The 16,403-nt window shown below is 34.4% G+C and overlaps 1 protein-coding gene across 1 annotated transcript; it reads right to left on the reverse strand.

Moving 5' to 3' along the window:
- Window positions 1–369: 369 nt before the first annotated feature.
- Window positions 370–4,525, reverse strand: LOC145043708 (TMV resistance protein N-like). Its single transcript, XM_078992434.1, has 5 exons — window positions 4,282–4,525; window positions 2,797–3,286; window positions 1,604–2,714; window positions 1,201–1,497; window positions 370–1,097 (listed from the first exon to the last, which is right to left on the reverse strand). Exons 2-5 carry the CDS (start codon window positions 3,273–3,275, stop codon window positions 393–395), a joined length of 2,592 nt encoding a protein of 863 aa, XP_078848560.1. The 5' UTR covers window positions 3,276–3,286; window positions 4,282–4,525; the 3' UTR covers window positions 370–392.
- Window positions 4,526–16,403: the final 11,878 nt, after the last annotated feature.

The following is a 16,403-nucleotide window of genomic DNA, read 5'->3' on the forward strand; positions in this document are numbered from 1 at the left end:
ATGTTCTTTTCTATTAGAACATTATACCTTAAAACGTATATCAATTTCAACACTAAAATCATAGTAAGATGATCAATAGGAAACAGAGATGAAGAGAGAAAGTACGTGCCTGTTACGATATTATGTGCACCCATATGTAACAACACACAAATGATGTGTGGAAGATAACTTTTGACTGGTTGTACCTCAACTTGAATAAATTTGCTGAGATGGAAATGTTTTAATATATTTTATCTTATATATGCTATTCATCATATCTTGTAAGCATTTACCCTTCGTTAGGGTTAGCTTCTCTAAACATTCTAATCAGCCAAAATCCGCAGGTAACTTCTCAAGAATTTTAGTCAATATCTACTTTACAAAAACATATAAACAGAAACTTTGGCATGTATTTACAGGTGAAATGGACATCTTTCTAGCGACTCCATAATTAGATGCAACTCAGATAAAAGACCAACCTCAAGTGATTCATCCACACAATAACAAGCACAATCCTTCTTGTTGAACAAAAAAGATTTAAACCTCAAACAACCATTTAAGCCTACGTAGACAAGCTTTTTTAGACATCCAATGGGGGTGTGAAGGTCTACCAATTTACAACAATAACTTAGATCTAACCCATTGAGATTTGGAGTCAACCTAAGGTCAAGGGTCCTCAACTTTGAATGACTAATGTCGAGGTTTGTGAGCTTTTGACATTGATCGGCCATGTGAAGTTCTTCCAAATAATAACTATTTTTAAGATCCAAATACTTGAGATTCGGAGTCAACCCAATGTCAAAGGTCCTCAACTTTGAATTAGAGAGTAGTAAGTATTCAAGATTTAGACATCTATGGGGCATGTGGAGTTCTTCCAAATAATTGCATTCAACAAGAATCAACTTTTCAAGATTTGGAGCCAAACGAAGGTCAAGGGTTCTCAACCTTGCATTTCTAAGGTTGATAGATATGAGCTTTAAACATCCAATTGGCATATGAAGTTCTACCAAATTGGAACATTCTCCAAGATTCAACTTCTCGAGATTTGGAGTAAGACCAAGGTCAAGGGTACTCAACATTGAACGATTTAGGTCAAGGAATTTGAGCTTGTTAAGAACCTACATAAGGTAAAAAAAAAATGAATATTGATGTAGAAACAAAACAATGGATGTACAACGTAATAATGAATCATGGAAAACAATCCATCAACCATAATTCTACCTTTTTTTCTCCTCCTTCCCAAAGTTGTTCGATTTTGCTGACATCCATCTCAATTGCAACAAGATTATTTGCTTGAAAGGTTTTGGGCAAAGACTTGTAAGGGTAATAGTTCAAACGCAGATATCGTAAAGCATCTGGAAAGTCTGGGCTAACTATATTAAATTCCAAATTACGGAAACAATCTCCAAGAACCACAGAAAGAAGTCTAAGTTCCTTCATCTTTCCAAGACCTTTTAAAACAGTATGTGGATTGAGCTTCTCTGTGTAAAATTGTAGACATCTTGTTGCTTTAGTACCCTGAAATCCAAATGAAGTCACCATGAAACTTGTGTCATAACTCATAACTCATAACAGTTGAACTTATGTTAGCTTTTCACAACTTACAAATAAACTTGATCCTTACCAATTCATTAGCCAATATATCTTCAACTTCTTCGTTAATCCACAATCGGCTATGTTTGTGAGGCTTATGAGGGTGCAGCCGACGAACAATATTCCTGCCCATTTCTTCAATATGGTCATGCATGTTCACCCATTTATAATTAGAATGACCATCAATAGTTATGAGAGATTTTTGCTCAAGAACTTTTAAACCATTTCTAGCATGAAATCCACAGCTTTCAAGCGCTTTAATTGCATTGTCTTTCTGCCAACCTTTCAGGATGCATGCAACATCTAGGAATATTTCCTTGTAATCCTCCTCTAGACCGATATAGCTTAATTCCAATTTCATCATAGTTTCTGCTAATGGAATCTTTTTTAGTCTTTTCAGTGCATCTACCCATTCAGGCTCATTTTTACCACAAAGAAACGAACCCATAACTTTGATTGTTAAAGGAAGACCAGCAGCATAACGTACAACTTGTCCAGATAGCTCTTCGTACCCTTGAATTGGAAAATCTCTCCCAAAAGCATGCCTACTGAAGAGGCAAATTGCTTCTTTATCCGATAACAGAGTGACATCACGAATGAACTTGACTCTGTGTGCTACCAACACTTGCTCATCTCTTGTTGTAATGATAATTCTACTTCCAGGCTTAAACCAATTAAGCTCACCAGCTAACGCCTCAAGCTGGTCTACATGATCCACATCATCTAGAACAACAAGAACCTTCCTATCACGCATCATCCTCTTCATTATGTGTACCCCTTCATAAACACTACTAATGTTGATGCCTCTATCATTTGTCACATCTGAAAGGACTTGATTTTGCAACGACTTCAAACCGGACAAAGAAGCATTTGAAGCTTCCCTCACATTCTCGACGAAGCTTTTACCTTCGAACTGAAACGATATTTGATCAAAAACAGCTCTGGCCAAAGTTGTCTTCCCACCACCTCCCATTCCCTTGATCCCAATCATGCGAACATCATTAAAACCAGTTCCTAAAGATGATATAACATCCTTGACCCGAGTCTCCATTCCTACAAATTTTTCATCAATGTTGAAACTAATGGAACGTAGCTCTAGCAAAAGTTCTTCAACAATTTTTTGGATGAATTTAGCTTCATGCCTGTATTTCAAAGAAGATTTAATTAGCTTACTCAAATCACATGACCTCTTAGATTATTGCATAGATGTGATGAAAGAATTACCCATTAGCAGTATTCTTTAACTCCCACCCAGCCAAATCCGCTGCTTCTTTTAGAGCCTCTCTCCATTTCCCAGTAGCCTCTTCCTTTCCATGTTCTGCAAAGGCTTCTTTAATTGCCCGACTTTGTTTGCGGACTTCAGAAGGTTCCACATCATAGAAAACAGGGTAGGCAGTATGCTCGGTTGTTCTGTGACATTCCATTATCTTCACAAGTTCATCCAAGCACCAAGATGAAGAGGTATAGTTCTTGGAGAAAACAATGATGTAGAATTTTGAGTCTTCAATTGATCCGATGAGCTCATCACTGATCTTTTTTCCTTTTTTGATTTTTTTGTTGTCTTTATAAGTGTGAATGCGTTTCTGCTGAAGAGCATGATACAGATGATCTACGAAGTTTGTACGAGTGTCTTCACCTCTGAAACTCAAAAACACATCATACTTAAAGCTCTTGTGAATTGATGAAGTTGGAGAAGACGCCATTGAAGGTATACCTGAAGAATCCTCTAAAAATTCAATTTTTTGCTGGTGAAATTTTATGCGAAATGATTGCAAACAAACATGAATGAAATGAATTGCCACAGGGGAATGGATCTAGCATGGATAAGGTGAACATGATGTGTAAATGGGTTTGATTAGGCTTGAACAGAACAAAACAAGATGTGAAAATTACGAGATTGCCCTTATTCAAATTTTCCAATTATCAATGTTTCCACACAGCTTGTTTATAAAATCCATAATTTCAAATAAGTTCTAAGACTGAAAACAGAGTTGTTAAACCAAATTGTCTAAATATCCATAATTTAATTAAATTTCTATCAAATAATTTAACAGATAAAACATTCTCAATCTCAATACTAATATCCTCTACACAAGAACAACTCCTGTTGTTTGCCTATGGTTTGCAGGTAAAAAGACCAACACTAGCACAAGAATCAACAATTTGTTTTTATAGCTTGATGACAACATGATGGAAGCAAAATTCTACATTTAAACAATTTTAAAGCCTTCAAATTTCTTCTAACGGACTACAATCAGTCAGCACATCAGACCGAAGTTGCTCTGATCAGATAAAGAAAAAGTGTTCGACATCTAGAACACGATAGTTGGCTTTGAGAACCTTTTATATTTCAAAATCAAACCCGACTTTTTTCAATTACAAAATCGGTAAATTGATAACAGAGCTGATATATAGATTGATCTACAAGTAAGTTCCACGACTGAAAATATATTTGAAAAGTACGGAGACTGACGAATTTTCAAAATCACCTAGGCATACTTTATTGCTGCAAATTATGCCGCTTCAATGAAAAAAGGTAAAAATATCTAGATTAGGGATCTTATACATAAGATTTTCTTTAACTGGTCAACGCTATACATCAAGAACAATGGCTTTTTTTGTGCAAGATTAAAACTTTTTAATGTTTAAATATCGTATACAGAAATCAAGAAGACTAAAGTAATTAAGATAAAGATTAAGCTATTGTACCGGTAACAGGGGGTGTAACTGGTAGTTGAGGAGAAGAGAGGAGAATAGGCGATGTTCACTGGGCCAAGATCCCACTCGAGCGAAAACTTTTACAGCCGGTTGACCAAAAAAGAGTGAAGAGAATCGTCGATTTAGATTGAGAGAGTAGAGACGATAGAGAAGAGATGACCTGTGGCGTCTGGACTAAAGTCAGAGAAAGGATGGGTGTCTGATGAAAATGAGAGAGATTACCAAGGAACAAACTTTTTAGACTAAATTACAGAAATGGTCCTGTGGGCACGATTTCAATAGTTTTGTAGTGGTTAGATTCTAGAGCAAATTACACGAAGGGTCCTTATGGTTTGGGGTAATTTGTATGTTTGGTCCTTAATTTATTTTTTTAACTTGGAAGGTCCTTATGGTTTGTTTTTGTTATGCGCTTGGTCCCTACTGTTTATTTTTGTTACGCATTTGGTCTCTATCTTATCTAAAAAGACTATTATTTAAAGAGGAAAAAATGATGGGGTAAGTGAGGTAAGGTGAGGGGGTGAGATTAGGGTGTGTTTATTTAGATAAATTAAAAAAATAAAGGGCATAATAGTCTTTTTAGGTAAGATAGGGATCAACCGCGTAACAAAAACAAACAGTAGGGACCTTCCGAGTTAAAAAAATAAGTTAGGGACTAAACGCGCAAATTACTCTAAACCATAGGGACCATTCGTGTAATTTACTCTAGATTTTATAGTTTTAGTCCTATTTTTTTTATTTATTTTGTCAATATTGGTCCTTACTGCATGTTTTTATTACTCATTTTGTGCCTATCTGTTTTATTACTCATTTCGTCCCTATATCTATTACATTGTGTCGACCACTCTCATATACCTCTCATATGAGGGGAATTCTAGTTATTTTCCTCCTTTCCAAACCAATAACCATCGTTTTCTCACTACCACTACCACCATTCAGCTTGTATTTGGAGTAAGGTAAAGTCCGTCTCACACCATCCTCATCCTCCTTCACTTTTTTTTCTTGAAAACTACCCTAACATTAAACTACGGCAACCTTGTCCCACTTCCAATTTTCTTTCTTGCACAAACCCAAATCATATATGCTAATATAACGGAAGAAAAACATCACCCTAAACATTCAATTCCTTCTGTTGTGCATATCTTACTTTCATTTATTTTCTCGATACCAAGTTATACATTGCATGGAAGTTTCTCAAGGTAACAAGTTACTCTAGGTTACTAGGTTATATGCTCAAAATTAGTGTTTACTAAGTACCAAATTTCTCAAGTTAAATTATGCAAGTGATCAACTAGTAAGGCCACAATCCAAACAATTATGATGGGATTCTTTCATATAGTTCATCTTTCATCTAGTTCATTATCAACTTGAACATTTAATGAACAATGCATAGAAACTAAAATAACTTACTTGTGATCATTAGGTTTGTTTTTGATCTCTTGGTTTGTTGCTGTTCTTTTCGAAATAAAATCAAGGCAATCATTTTTAGAATCCATGCAATTTTGTCATGTGTAACACCTGTTTTTCGGAATTTATCAGATGAAGACTTGAGGATTTCAAAGATGAGGTTTTGGGTAAAAACCTAATGTCACGACGTGGCCATGTCATTAAATGTCCGTGCCTAGCACTACGTCGTGGCAAGAGGGTGACCATGACGTGGTGGCTGTTGCAGCCCAAGCCCAATATTTTAAGGTTTCTACTATATATAAAGGCTCTAACTCATGTGTTAGGTCATTCTCTTTAGCCTTCCTCCACTAAAACCGAAACCCTAACCCTTACTTGAATGTTCTTGATGTTTGTGTGATGTTCTTGAAGTTTTAAGCCTTTAAATATAGTTTAGGATAAGAAGGCGGTGTGCTTGTTGGTTGTAAGGTTGTATTTATTTAAGATCCTGCTTCTCATGTATCTTGTGGACCTTTGGAAGGTATAAAGCTTCCACATTTATCACTCTTGTTTCTCATTTCATGCTGTGAGGTCCTTTTTATTCCTTTGAAGGGATGTTCTTGGAGTTTTGATGTAACACCCATTTCCTAGAATGAATCAGTCAATGGTATAAAGGAGTTAAATGCATGGGTTTTTAGGAAAACCATATGTCACGACATGGTATGCCAAATGAAGAACGCGTATTTCGGATGGTCACCACGGCGTGACATGAAGGGTGTCACGACGTGGTGAATGCTGCAGCCCAAGCCCATGATTTTTAGGGTTTCATTCATATTTAAGAGCTAACTCTATGGTTAGGCCATTCCCTTCAAACTCTATTCCCAATAAATGAAGCCCTAGCCTCTCATCTTGCCATTTTACTCTTTGATGTTGTTTTGGTCACTTGAAGGTTAAAGGAAGATTTTGTTGAACAATGGATAAACTAGCAAGCTTGTCTACATCTCTTGATGCACCTTCTAAACTTGTGTAAGTCTCCAAGTTTCCATCTCTATGGTTCATCTCTTGTGGATCTATGTTTTAAGCCCTTTCCTTAATGATTTGTGGTTATGATTGGTTAGATTGAATTAAGTTGGCAACTTTATAACTCTTTAAGGTCCCTTGGTCATCATATGTTCTATGTCTATATTGCAACATCCCAAAAATCAAGGTAAATTTTCATTTTCAAAACAAAACCAAAAACCATAAATGTTTACAGACATAGTTTCCAATAGTTATAATCGTGAATCAAAGTATCCGAAAATCAAATATCATAAAATACGAAAGATGTGCACGATCAAGCCTTCGCCTTGCCCTGTCCTTTGAAGTACCTGAAACCATAACAATTAAACTATAAGCCAAATCTTAGATAGTTCCTCCAAAGTACAACCCAATCAAGTAGAAAACTAAGGCTCTGATACCATTGATGGGTTTTCTAGGTTATAAAAAAATTATGTGGCAGAAAAACACTTAAACCCTTAAGTTTACATACAACCTACAAATGATCTATTTTTTCTTTATTGATAGCAATAAACTATGAACATCAATAAACCCTAGAGAGAGGTTATGAAAATCGAAATTAACATAAAGATTAGGGTTACATAATTTTTTGATTATAATAGAAAATAATCAAATCAAATCCTCTTAAAGTTCCTTGTAAAGCAAACACCAAAAGGATGATGCCTCGATTGGCTCACACCCAAAACCAGAAACCCCAGAATGAGGAAGGGAAAGGAGATTGAGGGAAATTTTGTTCAAATGCCTTTAGGTAATGTGGTGAACGAAAATTGAAAATAAATGGGTCCTATTTATAGTTTATGTAACCTGTAGGCAAATCAAGAATGGAATTAATTAAATAATAGATTTAATACTAATTCAAATCTTTTCCTTATATACAACCAGGAGGCTTTCAGAAACCCTAGGAAACCCTCCAAAACTGTCCATACCATGAAGGGTTCTAGAATTGTTTCTTTTATTCAACTATTAAACAATTACAATTCACCCCTTGCACCTTTAATTAATTTCAACTAATCCAAAGTTAATTTCAGATTAATAATTAAAATTAATTCTAATTGATTTCACATTAATTTATTAATTATATAAATTAAACAAATCAATTATTAAAAAATTGATCTCATACTAATTTACTAATCACATAATAAACCAACAGATCAACTATCTACTTCCAATTACTATATTAACCATATAATATATTAACAAATCATTTCCCCATAATTTCTGATTAATTTATTAATCATATAATAATCTAATAAGTTATACTTTTCTCTTCTAAAATCATTTCTAGCTATTTCTAGTGTTGAGGGCAACACAAAACAAACTTTGCATCTAATTACAAGAATATACCAATTTAGTTACTGACTTAGACACCTTAATCCAATAGTCTTCCACTTGGATAAGTCTGTAACAACAATTGTAAGTATAAACCTTGAATTAAACTACAAAGGGTGCTTTCCAAAGCCATTGTCGAACTCTGATTCAAATCAAACATTGTCCCTAAGATAAGTGATCAATTATTCCTTCGTTCTACAAGATATCATATGAACTGAGTCATGAATTAAATAATCCACCTTATGTTCATTTATTCTGTTTTTTGATTTCCAAATTTGTGATCAATTTAGACTATAAAATTAAACACGTCAATTTATTCCGGACCAGGCCCTGGTTTTAATAGATCAACTCAAATCACCGAAGGGCCCAAAGATATCATTTTTCCTTATTCAGGCAAAAGGAACGAATTACATTGACTATATAGTCATACAACTTACATATCAAATCACACATGGAGTATCCCTTTATAACATCCAGTTATGATACGTATTTGAGCAAACCAATGCACAATTGATCTGTAACTGTGAACAATATATCTCTATTTTAAGAATTGAATATATTATCGACTTAGAATTACTTGTGATTGAATCCATGAAGTAATCTCTAAGCATGAGTTTTATCAAATACTTAAAATCTCTATTTTCAAAGTACCCATGAATACTGTAGCAATTCCAATTACAATGTCTTAACCTCAATAAACAATCTATCAATCAATTCATGACAGTCTTAATTTACTACTTACTTCTAAAGGTATGAATGACTGTGGAATTTTCAATAATATTAAAATTACCCAGGGAAGTAAAACTTGCAAAGTGAAACACAATATAAATTAATTAACTATGGTATCATACCCATTGATCATAAATAAATCCTTATTGTTTTAATCATCATAAAAATTATGAATTTATTCATTGGATAGTGTTTCGAGTAATCAACAAACCACTTGAATCAAATAACATTAGTCATGCAATGTTGTCAACATGCATACTATAACGGCCATGTTTCTGAGCTAAGCACTAAAGATGATGTAATAGTCTAGGTTAACCTTTGTAACTCATTTTGAAATAATAAAGAGGAATTATGTGAATTTTGTGCTTGTTTACTTAATTATTATGATTTAATAAGTTAAGAATAAAAATAAGCATCAAAATATAATGTTAGATAAACCCAATATCTATGTAGAAAGTTGTAGTGGTTGAAATAAGGAATCCGGAGGTATAAAGAATACCGAAATCCGAGTTATAACGAAGAAGTTATGATATGTTGAAGTTTTGCGACAAAACCGACACAACGTTATATGACGTAAAAAGTGAATTTATGATAAAAATTCTTTTTAGCATTAGTGATCTAGACGAAAGTTGTAATATTCATTAAACCAAGAGCATGAATAAAAAGAACGTTCAAATCTGACTTCGTATGAGAAAGTTATAATTTTTCTAAGTTTCAACTTAACAGTATGCAGCCTGAAACTCGAAATTTAGATTGAGTGATTTTAGCCGAAACAATCTAAACGAGAATCAAAGATTTTGTTGATTGTAGTTTAACGGTAAAAAGACATACGAAAACAGACGTCGGATGAAGAAGTTATGAATTTTAATGGAATTTTCTTGTCCCGGCCTGTTAAAAATATAACGTTAAAAATAAAGTCAAAATTAGCCAATGGATTTTAAACAAAAGTTGTAGAGCATATTCTCACTTAAGCGTGGATATAAAGAACGTCAAAAACGGAGCTCGTATGCGAAAGATACGAATTTTAGAAGTGTGGAAAATTCAGAGTATGCCCAGCGTACCCGTGTTCATGGGCTGAGTTGGGCCACGTCGACCTACTCCATTACTTGAGTGCCTCGGGTCCGAAGCCTTGACGTATCCGATTTGATCCACTTAGTACACCCGGCGTACTCGGAGTACGCCCAACGTAATTCGAGGTTTCAGCCCCTATAAATAGAACTCGAGGGCATCCGGATTTGGTTTACTTTCTTTACATCTTTCACCCCTAAACTCTTTCCTAAATTAAAAGAAATACCCTTGAAGTCTCGGTGTCATCCCGGCACCCGAAGCAAGTCCGAGAGCCCGAAGATCCCGAGAAAAAGAGTTTTCGAGCCGAAACTCTGCCCGTGTAGAGCCCGATTTTTGAGAAAAACATCTCAGTTTTTATCGAAAACGATCATTTTAAGAGACAAGGTGCTGTCTGATTATCGTCTTATCAAGTGTGTGTGTAATCACTTTCACCTTACACATAGATATGAAATATTTTATATATATATGATACGTGTTATGTGTAATTATATTGTTTGTTTATTTAAGATGAGTGTTGAATGAATGTTTTATACAGGTTTTAAAATGATTTAAACTGTATATGTATTTTTATCTACAAATATGTTGGGTATAAAATGGGTAGATGAAATAGCTGATGTGTGTTAAAATGATGAGATATCTCGATATTGTTTTTGTTTCAGTCATCTAACGGAGTATAGATGACGACCACAGACTTTTCTAGACAGTCCAGTGGAATGCTAGCAGGCTCACAACCTGTAGGTGTTTGTGAACTTAGTGTTCGGTGGTATACTCCATCCCCCACATGGTTGCCTTATTTGACATACATTGCTGAGGAATCCCCTAAAGCAGTGTTGTCACCCCGATGAAAATCCTTAGACTAGGTCCCTTGTGATAGGTGTTTAGGGACGTAAAGTCAGGATAACGAGAATGGGTAATCAGGGTTATTGTTGGTTGATAAAATTAATAAATTTATTTTGGATTGATAAATTTATTGTTGGGTGATGAAATTAATAAATTTATTTTTGTTAATGAAATTAATAAATTTATTTATTTGTGGGTTGGAAACCCTATATGCTCGCCAGGATCCTAAGCCTGACCCCCTCAGTTTTCTATATTACAGGTAGTGGACCCCGAGTGTAGTTTGGAGGTTGAAGAGGGATTTTTGAATTATAAGTCAGTAGTTGTAAATATTTGTTGTAAGGCTTATAATTTACTGTTTATGCTTTTGATCTGTTTCAGAACATGACATCCCGAGGTTTTTGATATATAATGAAAATATTTATTTCTTTAAGAAATGTTTGGTTAAATTTTTATTATATTCTGTTTTGGAAACAAATTCCGCAACATCTTTTGGAAATTTACTCTGATTTTGTTTTAAAAGCATAAACTAAATCTGTCTTTTCTGGCCGAGAAAATTGGGGTTGTCACACATACTATGCCTCTCGATGGTCCTTCTTTTGTGAACAAATCAACTGGACATTACTCCAATGATGCCCATTCCAAATTCTCGTCCTAATTTGAGATTTAGTGGAATTTTATCTTTACACGCACTATCCTTCTGTGATGTCGAGGTTCTAAAGTCACAGAGACTGAGCTTTCGATATTACATAATGTTCTATTGGAACTTGTTACTAGAAACAATTCCATGTTTATGAAGTCTCAAGTTCAAGATACACTCCTTAAACACTTCTCTTGCGTTAAAGTTTCCAACTCACATGTAGATTTTGCAAACATATCCCATTATGTAAACATTCCTATATGACCATCAATTCATACCAGGAATCGTCTAGATCTAAAACGTGTCACTATGGTCCTTTCCAAAAAATATCAAACTTCTAATTGTCCACAAGCAACCAATTCTTTGGTAAAACCTTAGAACGTTCTTAACAGTTGTTTGACAACTTCAGTCATATGCAATTCTAATCCTTTTCACACAATGATAAAATCATTTGAAAAATAGAATAATTGAATATTATAGCGTATGTAATCGATCCTATATCCGAAGCATATGGGACTCGAAAACACTTCATAGAATAGGTCTCGGTTAATCTTTTATTTCCCAATTAATGAAAACATCACAACTCCAATTCCAAATGTGCTAGAGTAAGAAAACGTAACTACTCCACATATTACAAAGTGTTTTTATCCTTCTTAGTTTTGAAATGATTTTCAAGATATGATTCATAGTTACTAGAGCATGGCTCTAAAACTATGATTGGGAACAAAAGTATGACTCATCTTATGATCGAACTATTTATGACAATGATCAATTCCTTTTCTTGGTCATACAGTTGCAGATGTTATTGGAGGATTAAATGTGATAAAATTCCACAATTACTAAGATGATCATAAAACATGATACTAAAACATTCTCCTTTCTTTTTAGATTGGAGATTCTTTTATCTTTCTACCTTATAGATTCTTACATTCGTTCTGCTACACTTTGAACTTTTCAAAAGTATCAGAATTCTGCTTAATCTTATAAACAAAAACATATTTACTGATACATTAATAAATCATGACGAATAGAGTTATCATCACCTGTGGTGGATCTAAGGAGTCCATATCAACATATTCAATGATCATTTTATAGGTTGCTTCCTTATACCCCATTATAGTATGGTTTCGTGAATGAGACGTACTAGCAATTTGACTGACTTGTACTATACATATAATATATTAAACTTTTAATAATATATAGTATAAGGTGTATTTTAAAACTTTTTGAAATACTAGGGTTAAAAATTAAATTTTGAATTAAACTTTTAATAATTACTTAATTTTAAACAATTGATGATTTACCAATTATCCTTTAATTTAAATCATTAAGGATTTAAATAATTATCCTCAATTAAACAATTAGTAAATAATTCAAATTTAAATCATTAGGGATTAAATAATTCTCTTCAATTAACCAATTAATAAAATAATTCAAATTTAATCATAATCAAATAATCCTTATGATTTTCGAAAATAAAGGGATTAGGGTTACTAGGTTTTTAATTATCCAAAAATTAAGGCATTTGAAATTATAATTAAGGAAACTAAAAATCCTAAGGGAAAACCTAGCATTTTCGAAAATAGGGGTGGAGGCTAAGGTTTCAAGAACCTTAGCCTTTTCCAAAAAATTTAGGCCATTAGGGTTAAATTCCTATAAACCCTAATTTTGATCAATTCATTATTATGCACAATCAATTAGAAAGCTAAGGCTTTGATACCATTGATGGGTTTTCTAGGATATAAAAAAAATCATGTGACGAAAAAACAGTTAAACCCTTAAGTTCACATGCAACTTAGAAAGAATCTATGTTTTCTCTATTAATAACAATAAACTATGAACATCAATAAACCCTAGAGAGAGGCTATGAATATCGAAATTAACATAAAGATTAGGGTTACATACCATTTGATTATTATAGGAAAATAATCAAATCAAATCCTCTTGAAGTTCCTTGGAAAGTAAGCACCAAAAGGATGATGCCTCTAATGGCTCACATCCAAAACCCGAAACCCTAAAATGAGGAGGAGAAAGGGGATACGAAGCAAATTTGATTTTTAAATTAATAAAACCATTATCCAAAACAACATCATAGAAGCCATAGTGAATCAAAGTGTATCTATAATATCCAAGTACATCAGAGTAATATGAAATGTGGAACAGTCTGGTGTGTGCACTGCAATCATCTCAGGCTCTTCTCCTTTGAATCAGAAGTACATGAAATATAAATTGAAAACTGTAAGCATAAATCTTAGCGAGTTCCCCAAAATACCACATACCATACATATCAAACATAAAATAGTCCCCTTTCGTCATTGGGCCCCGCCCGACATCGAGACCTGCTCAGAATAGATCTGTCAGTCATAAGGCCCCGCCCGACATACATACAACGTATAAACACAAGCATAAAAATCACAAAGATAAATATCATACAATATAATCATCGGACCCCACCGGGCATCGGGCCCCTCCCGGTATACATATAAACACATAGTACATGCAAGAGTCATGCATACCACTTGCATCCTAAACATAATAAACCATATGCTAGGATTGGTGCCTTTGACCCGCTAAACACAGTGAGGAAACTCACCTCAAGCTGCAGAATCTCTCAGATAAAATCTCAGTTTGCTGGTCCGAAAAATCCTCGCATTAACATCATCAAATAATATTCAATTGATAAATGGATCTCGACCCATAATCAAGAATGTAAGTTACATGTCCAAAATCTAGGGTAATAGACCATTTTACCATTTTCTTACTTGGCCCATAACCAAGGTCTAACCCATTTGCTCAAAAGGCCTAAATTCCTAAATAGAATCCCAAAGGCCCAATAAGGACCAATTTCTAAATTAGGCCTAAAAATCATCATGGACCTAATTATAAGAAAGACTATAGTCTATCCATGACCTAAAGTCAGAAGTTTAATGGACCAACAAGGCCAAAACCCTAAAATCCCAAAATATGGTCTAAACCCGAGGAAGTCAACCCAAAAGTCAAATAGCTGAGTACATTGGGAGTATTGAGACTTACGCTTGGCATACTCCATCCGGAGCCAGTACGCTCAATGTACAAGCTGGGTACACCCCACGTACTCCGCAGATAGCCAACCCAACTCATTAAGCACTTATTCGGTTAAGCTAACATGCCACACTCTCAAATCTGATTCTAGAAGGTGACTTAACACATAAAGTTGGCAAATTTATACCCATGTATGACTTAGTAAGACCCAAAACTCAAAAAGAACCATAACAAAGAACCTAACTCATGCATGGACCAAAATAACTCACGAAGGTTGCATTTTTATCGCAAAGGGGCATCATTTGAGTTAAGATCTACCCCCCATGGCTTCTGGAGTAGACCATAAACTCAACTTTAGCTCAAAAGACCCAAAAATGCATAAATAACACCCTAAGTTGGATGTAATCATCAAGATGGAAGTTTTTTTTTACCTCAAATGACTTGCTAAGATGAAGATGACTCTGGATCTACAAGCTCAAGCTATTCCCAAGCAACATCCAAGTTTTCTTCTTCTTCTTCTACTTCACCAAAAACACCACCAAAACTCACTTTCAAGATCAAAACTCACAAATGATACTTAGGGTTTCATTTTTAGGATAGAATGTGATGGAGGTTGATCAATAGAATGTCAAAAGGTGATATAAGTTGCTTAACTAGGGTGAAAACCCTAAAATTAGGGTTTACCCCTGCCTTGAGTATGTCATGCGTACTCCCACGTACGCCCAACGTACGTAGGTGCATGCGCGATCCAAAATGAGCTAGTATGCTAAGCGTACTCATAGCGTACGCCTCGCGTAATGAGATGAATTTTGCGTTAAGGGGGTTAAAGGAAACATACCAAATTCTCGAATGTTACATAAATAAAACATTCTCAAGCTATGAATTTAAGTTATGTACAACTATCAGGCATCATACATCAGGCAATTCTATCATGCAATTCCTAAAGATCCCTAGCCTATATACTAGCATGCATTTATATATATCATCAATACACAAAAAAATGTGGGTATCTTGGGGAATCACTTTCCTTGGCCTCAGCTGATTGTACACATCACATCCTTTATGTTGGTTCTTTTAGAGTTAAATTTTGAAAAACATTTTGCAGAGTCCTTAGTTTGAGTTTCTAATCACATAAGTGTTCATCCAATTCTTTCAAACTAGGGCTCTAATATTTTTAAAACCATATCAAAATCCATAAATCATACAAACCATAGTTTCCAAAAGTCAAAATCATCAATCAGAGTATCCTTAATCATAAGTCAAATAAATATCGAGGATGATGTGGACAATCACGCCATCGCCTTGCTCCTATCCTCAAATATACCTGAAACCATAAAATCAAACTGTAAGTCAAAGCTTACTGGGTTCCCCCAAAGTACCCCACACACAAAAGTACCCAGAATACTCTTTAAGCTCATAATGAACTAAAATGGGGTTAAGGTTTCAAGGGAGACATTTAGGGGAAATGGAGGCTAAGAATGGAAGGGATTTATGAAGGTTAAGGTCCTTAAATAGGGCTCAAAACCCCGAAATTAGGGTTTGGGCTTTGGTCGCGTACGGTATGCATACTAAGATCTATGCCCTCGTAGATCATTAAAGCCTCGTCATCACGTTTCCTTTTATGCGACGCGTAGAGGCTATCTACGCCTTGCGTAGATACACATCCAACACTTGCAAGAATCAGGCTACTAAACTCCTGGATAAGAGTCAAGGAATCTAATGGTACATAATAAAACTATAAATATCCCAAGATGATACAACATAAGTACACAAACAATAAGAGATAATAGGGAGATGCAAACCTAGTATTTGAGAATATACTTAAGATACTAACATCAAGTACCCTTAGTACTCAACAAGACTACCCAAACCAAAAAAGAGTTATGGTGTAGAGATTACCCAAAAACAATAAGAACATGTATCAATATATTCATAAACAAAGACCCTTATAAAAAATGCTAACATACTTTCTACTTTATCAAAACATGTGAACTCACTAACATTATGTTGACCTTTTAAACTCACATATAATCATAAATTTTATAAATAGAAG

The sequence above is a fragment of the Lactuca saligna genome, chromosome 4 (genome assembly GCF_052625555.1).
Source record: "Lactuca saligna cultivar CGN05327 chromosome 4, ASM5262555v1, whole genome shotgun sequence".
Taxonomy (NCBI): domain Eukaryota; kingdom Viridiplantae; phylum Streptophyta; class Magnoliopsida; order Asterales; family Asteraceae; genus Lactuca; species Lactuca saligna.

Coding starts and splice junctions, on each gene's coding strand:
- LOC145043708 (XM_078992434.1), bottom strand. CDS start 3,275: ATGGCGTCTTCTCCAACTTCATCAATTCACAAGAGCTTTAAGTATGAT. Junction 1,498..1,603: donor ATATATTGGCTAATGAATTG/GTAAGGATCAAG, acceptor TTTGGATTTCAG/GGTACTAAAGCAACAAGATG. Junction 1,098..1,200: donor GGGAAGGAGGAGAAAAAAAG/GTAGAATTATGG, acceptor TACCTTATGTAG/GTTCTTAACAAGCTCAAATT.